Below are 19,264 nucleotides of genomic sequence, written 5' to 3'. Positions count from 1 at the left end.
ACATGTATATATCTATAAAATGATGTATAATGAATATATAAAACTTGAACATAATCAGTCAAAGCATGTCAGAGATATGGCTCTAGAACCACATTCACTAAAACAAACCATTTTGAATCCAATCTGAAAAATAAAATGACGTGCATTAGGAACTCGTAATGTCTAATGTATGTTATAAGTTTGAACGAAATACATCCATAAATGCCAGAAATGCTTAATTTTGATGATTTTTCAGTACAAAATGGCTGCTATTCGGCCATCTTGAATCAGATCATGAAACAAATTGATGTGCATATGTATAATGTAATGTAAGATGTATGTGTGAAGTTTGATTGTGATTGGTTTAGGCATTTCTTAGATACAGGTACGGACACACGCACAGATGCACGGATACACATAGGTCAAAACATAAGTCCCCGTTCAAACAGGGACTAATAACAAAAAGTATGAGAAGATAGAGAAGATCTACTGATGAAGAAAGTGCACATCATTTTTACAAGTTGCAATTGTGGATAAACTACTTACTTGATTTAACTTCACCTATAATGTCATCTTCAAACTGTATTCTATCTATTGCATGAGGTGCAAAGTACAATCTGTAAAGATCTTGAGCTTCTTGGTGCAGACATACCATCTGATCAATAGACAGTTCTGGCACTAAACTTCTTCGATTAAAATCCTCTGAAAAGCAAATATTGAAAACCATAGAACCAATGGTTGTCATTTTGCACTTCATCTATTTATAACACCCCTGCATACTTAATTACTGTAAAAAACTATTTTCGCTTGGTATTAATTTTCGCTATTTTGGCTGGAGGAATAATTCAGTGAAAATTAAATCCAGCGAATATACCTTTTTTCCTATATTTTACATTCAACTTGTCAAAAATCAGTAAAAATAAATTCCATACAAAACACCCCAAAAAGTCTTTTCAGCAAAAACTAATTTCAGCTAAAATAAAGTATTCTACAGTAACACAAAACCTATCATTATTATATTCCTTACAGAAGCAAATGGCACATACCTACTGAGAGACAGAATTGTAAAACATTAAGAGATCCTTCATTTTTCATAAATTCCATGAAGTGATACAAAATCATCTTATCCTTCAGCATATCAGTCAATTCTAAACTCAGTGCCTACAAAAGAGAAAACACTTTCAACAATGCTGGCCAAACGGGACAGAAACACTCACCAGGAATAGTGAGCTATGGGTGTGTTAAACACTTTCAACAATGCTGGCCAAACGGGCCAGAAACACTCACCAGGAATAGTGAGCTATGGGTGTGTTAAACACTTTCAACAATGCTGGCCAAACGGGCCAGAAACACTCACCAGGAATAGTGAGCTATGGGTGTGTTAAACACTTTCAACAATGCTGGTCAAACGGTCCAGAAACATGCACCACGAATGGTGAGCTATGGATGTGTTAAACACTTTCAATAATGCTGGCCAAACGGGACAGAAACACACACCAGGAATGGTGAGCTATGGGTGTGTTAAACACTTTCAACAATGCTGGTCAAATGGTCCAGAAACACGCACCAGGAATGGTGAGCTATGGGTGTTTAAAAAACTTTCAACAATGCTGGCCAAACGGTCCAGAAACACACACCACGAATGGTGAGCTATGGGTGTGTTAAACACTTTCAACAATACTGGCCAAACGGGCCAGAAACACGCACCAGGAATAGTGAGCTATGGGTGTGTTAAACACTTTCAACAATGCTGGCCAAACGGTCCAGAAACACACACCAGGAATGGTGAGCTATGGGTGTGTTAAACACTTTCAACAAATTCCATACAAAACACCCCAAAAAGTCTTTTCAGCAAAAACTAATTTCAGCTAAAATAAAGTATTCTACAGTAACACAAAACCTATCATTATTATATTCCTTACAGAAGCAAATGGCACATACCTACTGAGAGACAGAATTGTAAAACATTAAGAGATCCTTCATTTTTCATAAATTCCATGAAGTGATACAAAATCATCTTATCCTTCAGCATATCAGTCAATTCTAAACTCAGTGCCTACAAAAGAGAAAACACTTTCAACAATGCTGGCCAAACGGGACAGAAACACTCACCAGGAATAGTGAGCTATGGGTGTGTTAAACACTTTCAACAATGCTGGCCAAACGGGCCAGAAACACTCACCAGGAATAGTGAGCTATGGGTGTGTTAAACACTTTCAACAATGCTGGCCAAACGGGCCAGAAACACTCACCAGGAATAGTGAGCTATGGGTGTGTTAAACACTTTCAACAATGCTGGTCAAACGGTCCAGAAACATGCACCACGAATGGTGAGCTATGGATGTGTTAAACACTTTCAATAATGCTGGCCAAACGGGACAGAAACACACACCAGGAATGGTGAGCTATGGGTGTGTTAAACACTTTCAACAATGCTGGTCAAATGGTCCAGAAACACGCACCAGGAATGGTGAGCTATGGGTGTTTAAAAAACTTTCAACAATGCTGGCCAAACGGTCCAGAAACACACACCACGAATGGTGAGCTATGGGTGTGTTAAACACTTTCAACAATACTGGCCAAACGGGCCAGAAACACGCACCAGGAATAGTGAGCTATGGGTGTGTTAAACACTTTCAACAATGCTGGCCAAACGGTCCAGAAACACACACCAGGAATGGTGAGCTATGGGTGTGTTAAACACTTTCAACAATGCTGGTCAAATGGTCCAGAAACACGCACCAGGAATGGTGAGCTATGGGTGTTTAAAAAACTTTCAACAATGCTGGCCAAACGGTCCAGAAACACACACCACGAATGGTGAGCTATGGGTGTGTTAAACACTTTCAACAATACTGGCCAAACGGGCCAGAAACACGCACCAGGAATAGTGAGCTATGGGTGTGTTAAACACTTTCAACAATGCTGGCCAAACGGGACAGAAACACGCACCACGAATGGTGAGCTATGGATGTGTTAAACACTTTCAATAATGCTGGCCAAACGGGACAGAAACACACACCACGAATGGTGAGCTATGGGTGTGTTAAACACTTTCAACAATACTGGCCAAACGGGCCAGAAACACGCACCAGGAATAGTGAGCTATGGGTGTGTTAAACACTTTCAACAATGCTGGCCAAACGGGACAGAAACACGCACCACGAATGGTGAGCTATGGATGTGTTAAACACTTTCAATAATGCTGGCCAAACGGGACAGAAACACGCACCACGAATGGTGAGCTATGGATGTGTTAAACACTTTCAACAATGCTGGTCAAACGGTCCAGAAACACGCACCAGGAATGGTGAGCTATGGATGTGTTAAACACTTTCAATAATGCTGGCCAAACGGGACAGAAACACACACCAGGAATGGTGAGCTATGGGTGTGTTAAACACTTTCAACAATGCTGGTCAAACGGTCCAGAAACACGCACCAGGAATGGTGAGCTATGGGTGTGTTAAACACTTTCAACAATGCTGGTCAAATGGTCCAGAAACACGCACCAGGAATGGTGAGCTATGGGTGTTTAAAAAACTTTCAACAATGCTGGCCAAACGGTCCAGAAACACACACCACGAATGGTGAGCTATGGGTGTGTTAAACACTTTCAACAATACTGGCCAAACGGACCAGAAACACGCACCAGGAATAGTGAGCTATGGGTGTGTTAAACACTTTCAACAATGCTGGCCAAACGGTCCAGAAACACACACCACGAATGGTGAGCTATGGGTGTGTTAAACACTTTCAACAATGCTGGTCAAATGGTCCAGAAACACGCACCAGGAATGGTGAGCTATGGGTGTTTAAAAAACTTTCAACAATGCTGGCCAAACGGTCCAGAAACACACACCACGAATGGTGAGCTATGGGTGTGTTAAACACTTTCAACAATACTGGCCAAACGGGCCAGAAACACGCACCAGGAATAGTGAGCTATGGGTGTGTTAAACACTTTCAACAATGCTGGCCAAACGGTCCAGAAACACACACCACGAATGGTGAGCTATGGGTGTGTTAAACACTTTCAACAATGCTGGCCAAATGGTCCAGAAACACACACCAGGAATGGTGAGCTATGGGTGTGTTAAACACTTTCAACAATGCTGGTCAAACGGTCCAGAAACACGCACCAGGAATGGTGAGCTATGGGTGTGTTAAACACTTTCAACAATACTGGTCAAACGGTCCAGAAACACACACCACGAATGGTGAGCTATGGGTGTGTTAAACACTTTCAACAATACTGGTCAAACGGTCCAGAAACACACACCACGAATGGTGAGCTATGGGCGTATTAAACACTTTCAACAATACTGGCCAAACGGTCCAGAAACACACACCAGGAATGGTGAGCTATGGGCGTATTAAACACTTACTGAATTTCTTGGTTTATGATTGGTCTCATAGAATGCTTCTAATATACACACTTTGGGTGACGGTGCATCAGTACATGCTGTCATCTGAAATTAATAAAATAATATGTTTTAATACAACTTTCAATGAGACATTCCACCAACTTGATAACCAGCATGAAAAGAATGTAATCACCTAGCAGCTCCTAGTACTGTATTAGTTCCAAAAAAAGTGCATATTAACCCAAAAATTCCTTTAAGTTATTATTTTATACAGAATCATGAAACTATTACGTATTTTGATCATAGAAAAATCACAGTAATTTACATAAGCACACATAATAGAGCCAAAAAAAAAGGTTAGTTGATGTACTTTATTTTTTTATGTATCCGAACTTGAACATTGCTTCTAATACAGCAAATACTGCATATGAAAGTGAAGTGATCTGAATAAAATAAACTTACTGGTTCTTCATCAAAGAATATGAGAAGTAATTTATTGACCATGTCCTGTAAAAACAAATGTAGTGTTAATTCAATAGATCAAACTACATTGCGCCTGGTAATCAAAAGGATCTTGTAAGCTAACAGTTAACGCCAGTGTTGTTATGGTGACCATAATAAGTACAATGGAATTGACCAACAGGAAGGCAATGTTTCAGTCTTTTGAAATACAGTTAGGCCAGGCCTCAACTCACTTACAAACCCATAGTGAACAGTCACCACAAGACTACATGTATGTTCACCAACAAACTCTATTAATAAGTGGTCTCTATTAATTTGCACACTCAAATGTTATCACTAGCAGTCCACCAGAATTGTGGGTGTACATTTGGCTAGGGCTGAGATACATGCTTGTAGCTAGCCATCTGCCTGCATGTCATTTTAATAGACAGGTAAAAAATTTCATTTGGCATGTAAAATTTCTAGAAACTTTTATTGAATATTTTCAGTTTTTACAAATGGCCATAAATAATAAAAAAAAAATTACAAGTCTGTTGATACAGACTAGCAACTGTTATTTTGCATTTCAATACAGATTTAGATGAAGACATTTCATTTTCTGGCTATAACCCTGCTGTGATGAGATGTGATGTAATGGGCTGAATATATTTGCTTGAATTGCTAAAAATGTAATGTACAATCAAAATCCAGTACGTAGAGTTATTGATTTTGAATTAAATAATCATGCAGCCATTTCAGAAAAACAGTTGTTAAAATGACGTGCATCTGTAACCCAGTATGATCCCGATACAAAGCCCTGTTCAACTGCTAGAAATGATTCCACACATATCCACAACTGTGATTTTAGACAAAATGACTGTCAATTTGACAAATATGATCAAATCACACAAAATAACACAGTATTATTATAGTATTACATGTATTTTTCTGAAGTGAAGAATTGTCATGGACATGAATAAAAAAGAATAAATGGCCACCAGTCGGCCATTTTTCATTTGAATCTTGACAAAAATTTGACATGCACCTGTAAGCCAATATGCATAATGATGATACACAGTTTGAAACAGGGACTTGAAAAAATAAAAGGCGACTATGTGAAGTTACTATGTCAACCACTTAATTGACCAACAACAAAAACATGCCATGACAACACAAGCATTGATAGAAAGTGTTATTGCTTACAGGATCTGCAATTACATCCATTCCTTGAAGTAATAAAGAGCCTGACAATATCTCACGTACCAAGGCACAGACACCCCTGTTGATTTAAAACACAAACAATTATGTTATTATACAAATAGTATGGTTACATTCACACCTGTAAACATTATCAACATTCAACTTCTTTGATAATTGTGGATCAGATGGACATGATACTATACTGTAAACATTTTAATTTACACTCATAGAAATGTTTGGAATTTTATAAAGACACTCTTCATGATTTTCACTGATTTAGGAAATTAAGATTTCTCATGGCAACCAATCTTGATAAATTTTTTGAAAGGTGAGAAAAGTTGACTGAGATGCTTAAAAGGTTAACACTGACAAGAGAGACACCACAGAGAATCAATGACTGTCACCCACTGATACACAGTCGTGTAAAATGAAGCATTATATCAATGACTTGTTTCAGATAAGCATGCATCTCATCTCATTCAAAATTTTACTTTTCATAACATGATAATGTCCACATTCTATATTTTGTAGTGGAATATTAATACATGTACGAAATATTAATTTTTAATTTATTTTTAAAAAAAAATTTGAAATATTTCTGCATACTGTTTACATTGCTATGACAAAATAATGCATACTCACTTGCACTCCAGGGCATTGCGTGGAAATATATGTGGAAGTAACGCTTCTGTCATCTTTCTGAGATACTGTAACTCTGATTTTCTACTGTGCATTGCACAGTGCAGATGCTGTCCCATTAAATCTAAAGTAACTTGTTGAATATCTTCTCCACCTGAAATAAGTAAAAAACGATAATGATTCAGTTATTCACAACATACCTGTAAACTAAAAACTTCCAGCTTTCATGATGTATTGGAATGACAACAAGAAATGAAAACGTCTCACTTTAGTATCAGCCTTCAAAGAGAAGCTTGAAAATTAGAAAACTGAAAATCATGTCAACTAATTTACAAACAGTGATACCATGTCCATTACCGGTAGACATGTAGAAATGTAGGCGGATCACCCATTTTTAACTTATCAAAAAATAATAATAATCAAACATATATAAATACATCATTTATGTTGTTAAAGCTAGATGTAAAATAGGAGATTTGAAAATAGACAAGGTAAGCAAGAAATATAATATTTTAGTTTGCAGTTACAAATTCATACCCAGATAAAACAGTGATGAATGCAATCAAATTCAGGAAAACAATCATCATCTTAGCAATAGTTTCTTGTATAAGGCTGTGAGATTTGATTGATTTATACCGGTCCCATCAACATGAAGACTAATTTTTACCTTCTTTTCTGCCCTTCATGTAAGAATCAAAATGTGAAAGAGCAGCTTTGATGAGTTTATGAATAATTAAATGTGGTATATCCAGCTGTGAGTAAACAAAAGAATACATGAGTATTAGAGGTATGAGGAACATGAAAACATGTTCATGGACTCATCACTGTTCATCAATACAGTCAGACAAGGACCCCATAGTCTGCTTTCCAGACCTCCAATACTAGAGAAGAACTCACATAATACAAGAAAGGGTTCCATTTGTAATAAACATATACAGAAAATACTGTCATTTTTTCATGTCATGTGATAGTAAGCTTTTGAAAGAATGATGTCATGTGACAACAATAACATATTTTAATAGTAATTACTGTGAGCACAAAAAACTACAACTGTTAACTAAAATGCACACTACAAACATGATGAAGGCAGAAATCTTACCTTCTTAGCTCTTTTAAGAATAACTGCAACAGCATATCTTAAAGACTGACGAAGAGTTGTCACAAACTGTTCATCTGAACTCAAGTCACTGAAAGATAATAATTAGTCACAATCACCAATAAAATAACTGTGCTAATGAATGCATGTAGAAAATCACAGAAGCAAACAGTCTAGCTTTCCCGTGTACACTGGGGAAGTTAAGTACATTTAGGATGGTAAATATATATGTAAAATTGTACTTACTGATACCAAACATAGATAAAATTTTTAAGCACCAACTCTAAAAGCTGAAAAAAAAATCAATATAATTTTTATTACATGTAACTTGTTGGCATTTAAGAATTTAATTAATACAATGGTACAATTAGTGTCAATTAAATAAACAAACAAACATGGTTTGCATTGGATGAAATTCTTGTTATTTAAACTGTTTTACTGAATATATGTAATTCAATATGAGTACCACATGTGCTCATGCATATAACATAGAGGTATGTCTATAAAATAAAAATAAATAATATTTCAATAAGTGCAATTTTTGGTTTATGTGTACTTAACATTGGTTTTTAACATTGTCATCTATGTGAAGTTGATTCCACTTTACCTCGGCTATCGCATTATCTACCCTTTGGGGAATATAGAAATTAGCCCATGGTTGTAGAGTTGTTATAGTTAGTTCTGGTCTGCAACAAAATACAACAAAAAAACTCAGTCTCAATCCTAGTTTGTGTTGTATGTATATATATTGAAGTAAATATGAATAAAATAAATTAATTTCTAGCAGAGTGGTAAGCCTTATGGGATCTAGCACATTTGAATTTACAAACGTCGTTTTGCATGTATTAAAATGTGTTTACACTGAAATTAGAAACAACAACTTTTATACAAAGAAACTTTTATCCTACACTATAATCGTAGGACAGGGAGAAGACCAGTAAACACTCTTTGAGACGCTTGTGAACAAATGAAAATCTTTTCACCATTATGTGCTGTGACCCATTTTATAAAGATTTGTTTGTCTGAATCAAATGACCCTATGTATGAGGTAGCGATGTTGAATTACCTGTGCCTGGTACACTTTTCATCTCCACATATAGAGCAGACCTTAATGGTTTGTACTGGTGTATCACTCACATCTGATGTGACCTGCAACAACACACAAGTACCGGTAGTATAATAATGTAGACATGGCATATACAGTGTTATTCCTAGTTACTGTACACACTCAATAGCTTAGTTCAGGTAAGCGCTCACAGCTCAATACTTTGAGATTTTCTTTCAAATTTGGAAAAAAAAATCTTACGAAACTAAAGCGATTACAGGACAGTGGCTGTCGCACAAAATGTATTCTAATTTTATGTAAATAATGCATTTTTCATGCATTCTGTATGTTGCTATGTGTCCCATATCAAACAGGATGAGATGCAACGACAACCGTTCATTTAATTATCTACCAGGCATTTATTTCTGTTGTATTTCTTGTCACAGATAAAAACACCCAAAGTAAATTGCGAACTTTTTCCAAAATTTACTAAAAACCCAAAGATGAATTAGTAAAATTACAATGGATAACAAAAGATAGATTGTAAATAAACATTGTAAACAAAATAAACAATAGTGTCCCATGATTCTTTGGTGCAATCCCTGGGCTTGGAAGGTTCCCCTTTAAAAGATGCAACATTTCTGTGAAGCTAAAAAATCTGGTGGTTTCAGCCAAATTGAAAAAAATGTGATTGCTTTAGACTTTGAGATACTGATTTCATGTTTTTGAACAGACATGTCCTTTGCAGTGAAATTCACATTGTAGAATTTCAGAATTTTTCAACTGTAGTAAGTTATACAATTCCAACTTACCAGTTTATTTTTACTTTACATACAAGACATCTTTAAGGTAGAGATGCAGGTTGGGAGACTATATTTCTAATTGCCTCTAATTACTGTAATTACATGAGTAAAATATACTTTTTACCAATCAAGTTATATATCATTTGAAAGAGTTTTATTTAAACTTTTGAGTTTTATGGTTTACAATAATGTACAATGATATCAAATTAAGTGGTGTTGATTTTGGGTTAAAATCATGCATTTTAGGTGAAAGTGCACTAAAACTTTTGAATGCATACCCTGATTTTAATTTAAGAACACTTATTTAAAACTTCTGTTTACTAGGAACATAATGGCTTATTTATTAGTGTTTCCATTAAAAAGTTTTTACGCAGTGCTCTTTGAAACATTCACATTTTATGAATCGTTCACAGTTAACAGAGCCGCTAATTGGCATCTCTATTGATTTCTGTTCCAGTGAAGACAGTGAAACCATACGAAGCCATTTACTTAGGATAGACCTGAATAATGACCCCTGAAAATTTCATTGAAAACAAACTAACCGTCTAGAAGTTGAAATTTTGAGTAAAAAATGAAACTGAGATAATCGCCATTTTGTAAAAAAAAGTTTTAAAACGAATCATTCGCTTCATATGTGTAACAAAAACTCCTAGAAATACACTATACATCGTAATTTGCCGATGCTAAATCGTCAGGTAAAAAAATAAAATAAAAATATTTACAATTCGAGGGAAACGGACGAAAAATCGTCCGCGAAGTCTCAACCGTGCGTGAAAACTGTCATGGCGTTGTGTTATCAATTCCACTGAGGGAGGGACACAATGGATTACGTAAAGCCGATGACATATTCATACAGTTATATAAACATAGCGATCGCCATTGCGTGGGTTGAGTCTAAATTTACCTTTCCTCAAACCTTTAAAAAATACTTTGTATGACGCAGTTTCCGTGGACCGTGCGAAGTTAAACGACCAGGTTGAAATGGGCCCTAATATTTTACTACACAACGGCTATTCGCAGTTTTTACTACTCAATCACGCAAACGCCGGTGAAATAAATTCAAAATAAAATCACATTGGAAAGAGAACTAATGTAAATCAACCTGGAAATACCTCATTCATAGAGTTCCCAGAGGTCGCCGATCACGACCATACAACGTAGTTTGCGACAACGCTACCGGTGCATGCTAGCTGACAAAGGGGTTCCCGATTAAGGTAACCAAGATGGCATCGCAGAGTGCATTTTTCCCGCGGTGTTTAAAAACAGCATCTCATTGCCGATTTTTCGGTAATTTCCAGGGTATTTTTTTTTATTTTTAATTAACCAAGCATTTTATGTTTGTGTATTTTAACACTGAAAAGTTAGCGATGACAGCAACAACTGTGCTGTTTGTCAGCACGATAATCATTACAGCGAAACAAAAAATGTTTAAAATGTTAAAATGCCGTTGGAGTAAAAATTTGTGGAAACATTTTTTAGTTTCGCCCACAATGCGAAAAAGCTTGAAATCTATGCACCAAGAAAACAAAAGAAATTGTGGCCTTGTTTTGCACGAAAATTAAATCGCCCTATCGACGCTACCTCCTACATAAAAATAAATGAAAAATCAATTTATTTAAGGGTGAAAAAGTTTACTTATCAATTACAAGTGTATGTTTTGTTTCATTCCGCTTGCTCGCTGGAATTGTCTACGTCTTGTCTGTTTTCGTAGTTTGCTAGTTGATCGCGCTTGAGATAAGTAAACAGAGAGCCAGGACAGGAAGTCGCACACCGGCTGCTCCGTAACTGAGGCCAGCAATTATTTGCATATAACATCAACAGTGACTTGTCAATCAAAGAGCAACGTAAACAAACTTTCGGGACTTTTAATCACATACGCGTGCCTCGGTTCCCTATATTTTAAAATTGATTTTTGAGTATGTTCCAGCAATGACAATGCTCCGAAATTTTAACACTATCTAGCCAAGACTGTCTGGGTAAGAAAAAGCAAAAAAAAAAAAAATTCACGAAAAGTGCCCACGAACCTGCATCTCTACCTTAATACACATATCTCAGTATTAAACCTATATATAGATACAACTTTCATGGTCTACTTAGTGTTCAGTTTTGTACTAATATATAACACGGTTATTGCTTTTTATTTTTTTTATATGAATCCCATGCAATGTTTATAACATTTTTGAAAAGCATTGATTGTGTAAATTAAATGTTCTCAGCGTGTCTGTGGCATTTTAATGCTTACTTTTTGTTCTCTTCTAAACATGGGTAATAGATTAGGCAATAATGGGTTATTGCTAATAATAAGGTAAGACATCAACAGTCCAGCAACAAAGGACCATCCCATCATTAATATGTGCAAGTAGCTGAAAGAGATAAAAAAAGATCTATTTTTCACATACCTGGAAGAATTGATGATGAATAATTTGATATTCTAGTCACACTGCGTGAAAATTAGATTTAAATTGGTTCTGTTGTCAGAACTGTCATGTCCATATAGGGGAGGCTCACACAACAAATATTTACAATAATATATATAACCCTATTTGTACCATTCTTGTTTTTTTAGAATTTGGTACGATTAGGATTATGATAATAATGACAAGTTTTTTGAATATCTGCTAATAAAAAATAAAAGCCAGGTATAGAATTATATGAAAGTGATTGGTCAAAGATTGTTGATGATAAAGTACTACCAGTAGTGTCGATCTTAAACATTGGTCACTGTGTTTGAATGAACTGTGCTTAATTAACGTAGGCCAACCAGAGAAAAAAACAACAACAGAACAGCAGAACACATACATGCACAGTTCTAACATGTTTTGCCAGTGACTTAGCAAAATGTACGTTACGGAAATAGTTCATTCCATATTCAAATTGTCTTTACCGGTATTATCTATGCACCTAGAGCCATCAATAACTTAGCACTAGTGCACCGTTGATCTGCAATGACAACATTTATAAGGGTCGTGGTTTACACCCCATTGCATATTATTAACATCCCTCTACGATAGGAATATATACGATAGAGGGACTGTGCATATGGGTCATTCCAGTTTTTATCCACAACCCCCCTACGGATGGATATTAAGGTTATGACACTCTATGGATTCAAATCCACCATTCAGGTGTCGGATTTTTGTTAACTAACACACCCCCTGGAAACTACTGATTTGACGTATACGGATGGGTATGTGAAAAAATTATACCCCTCGGATACACACAAAAACAGAACCCCTCGGAAAAAAAGCAGTGTGACTTGCAAGTGGCCTACTAGTGGGTCTTCTAATTATAAAACAGAAATTGGTAAATTGGGATGGTATGTTGCAAAGAGCAGTGCAGTTGGAAGGAGTCAATGATTTTTTTTTGGGGGGGGGGGTCTGCACAACTAGAGTGATGTCATAATATGATGACGTCATCTAGAGGGATGTTTGTGTCCCACATTGCTTTGTGCACCTTTTAGTTGAATGACTTTTGTCATTGGTGTTGATTTTTTTTTTATTGTGATATGTCTCTAGTAATTGCAATGTAGAAGTACGTTCAACTGAATGGCCAGGTAATTTGCGGACTGATTCACAAATCATATGTATGAAGCAATATGGCGCTCAGTGTAAATGCAAAAATATACATCTAGAGTGCATATATATATGTAGAGTGTAATAACATTTTTTTATTGCTCATAATTTGCAAGGTCTAATGACTATTGGTAAAACTTTAATACACAGGTTTACTGCTTTGGATTTAATGTCACAAAAACATTAATTTAAAGTTGTATATATTATGTTTTATATTTAGTTGAAAGCCCTTTGTAAATAGGTTAATTTGACCCCCTTAACCAAATCCAAAAACAAAATCCAGGACAACATCTATGGGTTTTGCCTGAAAAATGGTCAAGTTATTTAAGTTAGGAAAACAACTTAAATCCCATGATGCAACAGTGAGTAACTTACCAACATTGGCCTGTGGAGTCTGGCTGCACATTAAAAGCGTAAACTAATGAAAAGAAATGTTATAACACAGCGAAACTTAGCGAAAAAGTATTGTGATAACAGTAGAACCTGCCAGCAGTACAAAAGTTCATACTAGTAGTTTATTTACAATGTTGAATTGAGACTCCCTAAGTTGTTGAAAACTCAAACCAACTGGTTTCAGGCCTTATAATGTATGCTGTATAGTAAAACATATTTCTGAAAAGAGGAAATGATCAATTTTCAACAAAAATTAAAACATAATACAACTTTAAAACCTAAATGTTCATATGATATGTCAAAAGTTTGATAATTATAATTGTGAACAGTCCTCAATACTTTTGCCCTGAAATATTGAACCATTTTGGTGTGACAAAAGACACAAGTTAACCAAATAATACATAATGTATGTATTTATGTATTGTCAACTTCAGCTAAGGGTAGGCATGGGTAGACACACTATGGACGCATGCGTAGATGACAACTCTCTTGCTTTAAATGTCAGTGCATGAACTCTGGAGGTCATTGCCCATCGTGGGATGTAATTCAAACTTGTGGTTATCAGTTGAAATGTACAAGACAGTGTTCTCCCCAAAGCGTTTTAGCGTAGCGGGGCCGCTACTCCATTATTTATGCCGCTACTCTGAGAGATTGCCCGCTACTCTGTGGCATTTCCTGTTACTCTTTGTTTTAGCTTGTTAATACACGTGCGAACCTGTTAGTCAGCGTCATCAGCGTCCGGTACTGTGAGCCAAATCAGGTGTGAATGGAAACATGTCAGTGATTACGCAAAGACAATGGACTAATACAGCTTCGTACTTCGACAATAAACACTTTCGCCCTATTTAATTGGGGTAATAGAGAGTATTTTCTCAGTAGCATATTTGGCTGGAAGAAGCAACGATGTCAAACAGCAGAAATATTACGTTGTGGATCCGCGTAGAACGCCCTGCTGGGCCCCTGGTTGCGAGCGATAAACCCACCAGCAACGCGGTCACCGGTACCCCTGTCGGCAGTGGTACTAAACGTGTCCAAGATGATGTTACAACGAAAAGTGCAAAAAAATAAACTCTAGATTTGATGCACAATGGACAACAAAATATACGTGGCTGAGAGAAACATCCGATGACAAAGGTAAAAAAAGTATTTATTTGTAGCGTTTTACTTGGAAGCGAGTTTTGACCTAGTTTAGTAAATTTTTGTATGGCTTCATTTTTTGCCGATCGTCGAAACATTTTTTTGGAAACGACCTTCTTTCTGGAAGTTCAAAAATTGTTGGCTACGATTTATCAAAGTAACTAATACCAGGGCTCGAAATTAGTGGTAGCCCCGTGTCCACAGACTACCAGTTTCTTTCTTGGGGCTACCACTTTTCAAATTTGGTAGCCCAACTGGGCTACCAAAAATCCGGGATGAGACAGTGTTTACTCTAGGATGCGTGATTGCCCGCCTACTACACACGCCCTTAAAAAATTCTCCGAGGGCAAAAATCGCCCTTTTCCTCACTGCCCATTGAATTCTTTTTATGATGGCCTATGCGTGTATGATACAAATAACAATCACCCTCCCATATATTTCGTTTAAAATTGTGCGTCCTTACATTTAAAAAACATTACCTTCTTCGGGTATATCAGGATGACGCGTTAAGCAACTTGCCGAGGCAACAATGCATTGTTCTTCCCGCTTGTTGCGTGATTTAATTAATTATTTTGCTCGTCCAATTTTTTATTATTACTCAGTAGTGATTATATTAACGTATAAAAAATAAATTCGTTGAATTGTTATGAAATGCAACTTAGTTTCATCGTAAGCGAATGATTCCAAACGCATATTAAACACTTGATGCTGGAGAATATCAGCAATGCTTTGACCTGGGACAGAGTTCTTTGACCTGATAATCACAAATTAACCAATCAAAATGATGGGATGATGCCAACGTGCTCATAGCTCATTTTATAAATAAGTTAATGTTATTGAACGCATCACGGAAGAGATTTGCCGATATTGTAGTATGATCTTTTGGCTTGGATTTAGATGGGAAAATGGGATGGGTTTTTTTTAAAACAAAAAATTAGTTGTTTTCAAACGATAAACTGAGCATTTGAAGAATAATTTAACATTGTTTATAGTGATACCAGCTCATTGTTGAAACAAAGCTTACCCATTCACGCTAGTCACCATAAAAATCATACTCTTGAATAGGCATCAATGACTACGGTAAAACTTAAATTAGACCATAGACCTTAAAAAGTCTATGATTAGACTATATTAGGCGTCCGGAATAATTTAAATGTCCAATTACTAGTACGCCAAAATATTTAATGAAAAAACCTGATTTCTTTTATTTTAAAAACCAAACAGAATCAAGTACATTGCATAGACAGGATTACGTTACAGTGGTGTTAGTTCTGAGTGTTAGTTCAATTAAGCGCCATTTGCAATAAAGTTGTCAAAATGTGACCTCAAATTAGCGCCAAACAGAAATGAAAATGTATCAAAGTGGCGCCTATATGAGGTATTATACGGTACAATCAAGATAATTTTTTGTGTGGCAATTTAAGTTTTGTGACAATAAAATTGAATACTATAACATTAAAACTTTAAACTTAGAATTTGTAGTATTTCACAATGCACAATGAGTGAAAGCAGTGAAACTATAAAACATGAACTCTTTATTTCAGTTAGGTTCTCCTGTCTATAGGAAATTAGTACCGATACATTCAAATATATGAAACATTATCTACCTGTCAAAATAATGTACTGAACATGACATTTGTTTATAAAAAAAATATTCTTTTTTTATTTTTACGGCATAAATACTGCTCTAAAAATATTGGGCTACCAGGGATTGATCTTGGGCTACCAGATTTAAAAAGTGGTAGCCCAGATGGACTACCAGAAAAAAAAGTTAATTTCGAGCCCTGAATACTAGTATTGTGTTTTGAAATAGTTGGGTAAAGTTTATCGTGGCAATTTTTAAGTTTAGCGACTTTTCAAAATGGCGGCAATTTGTTTATTTTCGTGTTGATCGTGACGATATTTTTTAAATACAAGTATTGATTCGCTCCTATTTCTTATCTTTTAGGAATGCTGTGACACATATGTGGAAAATTCAACTTAAAAACATCCAGAAATAGTTCTTTGGTATGGAATTCTATGCCATGTATAACTATTACGAAATATGCTATCGATAAACACGCACACTCGGAGATGCACAAGAAGGCCATGTCATTTAATAGAAGTGGGAAGCAAAGAAAATCACGGCGTTCTCAAAAGCTGCAGATCACTGGGCTTCCATGAAAGTCCGAAAAATCAACATTACATAGAAATCACACAGCAGCAGATTCATTTAATCTTCTACATAAATTTGTTAAAAAATAAAGACACATTTTCATCCATGCAAGCCTGTCATCATTGTTTTCTTTATCTTCAGACAAATGCTAATGATATGTAAATTATATGCAAATTAGCCGCCACTCTGATACATTTTTCTGAGGAGAACACTGCAAGAATAATGTAATCAAAGTGCACTGCCCAGAGTTTATTATATTATAGTAAAATTTAAACATTGCGCATGATATGGTATGTTATTGTATGGTTTAAATTGCATAATCACTTCATTTCGAATAAAATAATTCACAATAGGAACATCGATGAAGTATTTAAAATACTATTTACTAGACTACTATCTTTTTCAATGATTTAAATGCGCATATGTGTAAGTTTGCAAAATTATTACGAATGCAACATTATAGAGTCGGTAATCTTGAGATACTCACAGACCCAATACCCCGGGTCAGTACCCTAACAATAGTAAAAATAACTTGAGTTTGCGTAATTATTATGAAAGCAATTACAATGTTGAAATATTCAGAGCCGGTACAATATTGTAAACAAAATTGCGTAATTAGAAAAGCCAGTACAGAGTTGTGTACAAGTTGCGGAAATCATAACAATTTGACTAGAACGACACACAAGGCAAGAACAAAAGGGGTTGCTAAGGTAACGTGCCAAACTTCGGTCAACATACACTTGATGTCAGCATCGCAGCACAGCAAGTTTTGCAAAGAAGTACTTGAATTCAATTGCACCCCAAAATGATGTCGCTGATCACTCAGTTGTCGCGGCGTATGTTGTACCAAATTTTGACTTCGGCTTTTTTTTCTAAGTGCATGCGACCTCTCACCAATGTATTAAAACACTTTGAATTTATACTTTGCGTGATTATATTTGGTCTACGCGGAACATTAAACTTTCTAAACATTATCTGAGACCATGCATGATGTATATTCACAAAATCATATTTTATATTATGTACGTCTTTCATTCCAAGGCTCAGGCAAATAAAACAAATGTTCTTCTGCTAACTATTATAGACTAGTTTCCAAGCTTTTGACTAAGGCAAATTTATTTAATTTTCTATTAGAAATTTTTGTGATTCTTGTAATTTCCCAGTCATTCATGGTCTTGACAATAAATGTGAATTGCCGTGCGAGCCTAGAGTTAGAATAAAGGGAATGAACGCGAAACTTTCGAATTATGCCAGCCAGTAAAATACAGAGATTTCAAATATTATAAATAAAATGTATACAAGTGTTGTAATGTCCGATGTAATAGCCACATGTCGAGTTGAGTTTTTTTTAAATTTATAATGTGAACTATTCCAGCTCATGGATGCCAATGAAATTTGAGAACAACTGAAATGTACAAGTCAGACTCTTTTAAATGAATGTATCAAGTATACACATGAATTATTTGCCCCAACACATTGGTTTATTCTTTATTCTAAGTTGCGACTGATATGTTTGTGTGGGCTTGATCGGCACAGTCGTATAATAATAAATAGATTTTCTTGGGTTAAAACAGTTTGCGAGCAGGGGTACAGCCACGTATGACTGCATGCATTTTAAAAGGGCGTACACCCTCCCCCCAGGTCTCTTGGCTGACAGATTTTTTTTTTACAAACCTACCCCTTGGAAGCTTAAAAATTACGACCGCATGGATTCACATCATCTATGGGGAGTGTGCATGATATGAAAAAAAAAATATCAAAAATATGACCCCCCTCGGAATTAAATCATCTGTAGGGGTGTGGATATAGAAAGAAAATAGTCAAAAAATGACACCTCTCGGAATTGGACCATCCATACTTTTTGTAGAAATATGACCCCTCGGATTTAACCCATCCGTAGGGGGGGTGTGGACAAAAACTGGAATGACCCTATATACCTTAGGCTGTATGATTAAAACAAACAATTCGGTACTAATAATTTATTTACTTATTATGTCCTGACAATTGAAATGGGAACTAGCTGCTTTCCGTCAAGGTGAATATGAATGGTTGTTATTTGTTTATACTTCCGGTATACTTACTTGGTGAACACAACGCTGAGAATAAATAGAATCCCGATGGCGTAGGAATATCTTCGATTTTTGTTCCCGAGATCCCACAGCTGTGTTGATAAGTCCGCCATCTTGCTTAGGGTTATGGGTCATCTAGGATTTTCGTCGATGTGACTTATTTTATGTGAGGGCGCTGTTCCACCCCCTGATGCTCATTATGCACGATGCACACGCACGCACAGGTTGAGCTACATATCTCGTGCGAAAACCAAAGACATACATGTATGTATGTGTTTTCTAATGTGTTTGGTAAAAACTATTTCGTAATATAAATAAACCTGTCTTTGCGTGAGAAATGTTTCTTGAGCAACTTTTCTGGTACCGTG

At 35.9% G+C, this 19,264-nt stretch overlaps 2 protein-coding genes across 3 annotated transcripts in view; both read right to left on the bottom strand.

Moving 5' to 3' along the window:
- LOC102802268 (sorting nexin-14-like) overlaps positions 1-1,134 on the bottom strand; it is a 31,827-nt gene extending 30,693 nt beyond the window's left edge. For both annotated transcript variants that reach the window (XM_085502122.1, XM_085502123.1), the window contains exons 1-2: positions 1,026-1,134; positions 526-681 (exon numbers count right to left, since the gene is read on the bottom strand). In XM_085502122.1, coding sequence (XP_085358248.1) covers positions 526-681; positions 1,026-1,116 — 247 coding nt within the window. In that variant the 5' untranslated portion in view covers positions 1,117-1,134. The remainder of the gene's footprint in view (positions 1-525; positions 682-1,025) is intronic.
- Positions 1,135-5,529: 4,395 nt separating this feature from the next.
- On the bottom strand, positions 5,530-19,017 carry LOC144351770 (sorting nexin-14-like). The gene is made up of 10 exons (XM_078009084.2): positions 18,909-19,017; positions 11,813-11,933; positions 8,789-8,871; positions 8,330-8,408; positions 7,969-8,012; positions 7,726-7,813; positions 7,294-7,378; positions 6,630-6,780; positions 5,991-6,066; positions 5,530-5,643 (listed from the first exon to the last, which is right to left on the bottom strand). Exons 1-10 carry the CDS (start codon positions 19,007-19,009, stop codon positions 5,530-5,532), a joined length of 942 nt encoding a protein of 313 aa, XP_077865210.2. The 5' UTR covers positions 19,010-19,017.
- Positions 19,018-19,264: the final 247 nt, after the last annotated feature.

The sequence above is a fragment of the Saccoglossus kowalevskii genome, chromosome 8 (genome assembly GCF_978046115.1).
Source record: "Saccoglossus kowalevskii chromosome 8, keSacKowa6.1, whole genome shotgun sequence".
Lineage (NCBI taxonomy): Eukaryota > Metazoa > Hemichordata > Enteropneusta > Harrimaniidae > Saccoglossus > Saccoglossus kowalevskii.
The sequence above is the reverse complement of the archived record's forward strand: the minus strand, read 5'-3'. Positions and strand labels throughout refer to the sequence as shown.

Coding starts and splice junctions, on each gene's coding strand:
- LOC144351770 (XM_078009084.2), bottom strand. CDS start 19,009: ATGGCGGACTTATCAACACAGCTGTGGGATCTCGGGAACAAAAATCGA. Junction 11,934..18,908: donor CTCAGCGTTGTGTTCACCAA/GTAAGTATACCG, acceptor TATCTCTTTCAG/CTACTTGCACATATTAATGA. Junction 6,067..6,629: donor CGCAATGCCCTGGAGTGCAA/GTGAGTATGCAT, acceptor TTAAATCAACAG/GGGTGTCTGTGCCTTGGTAC.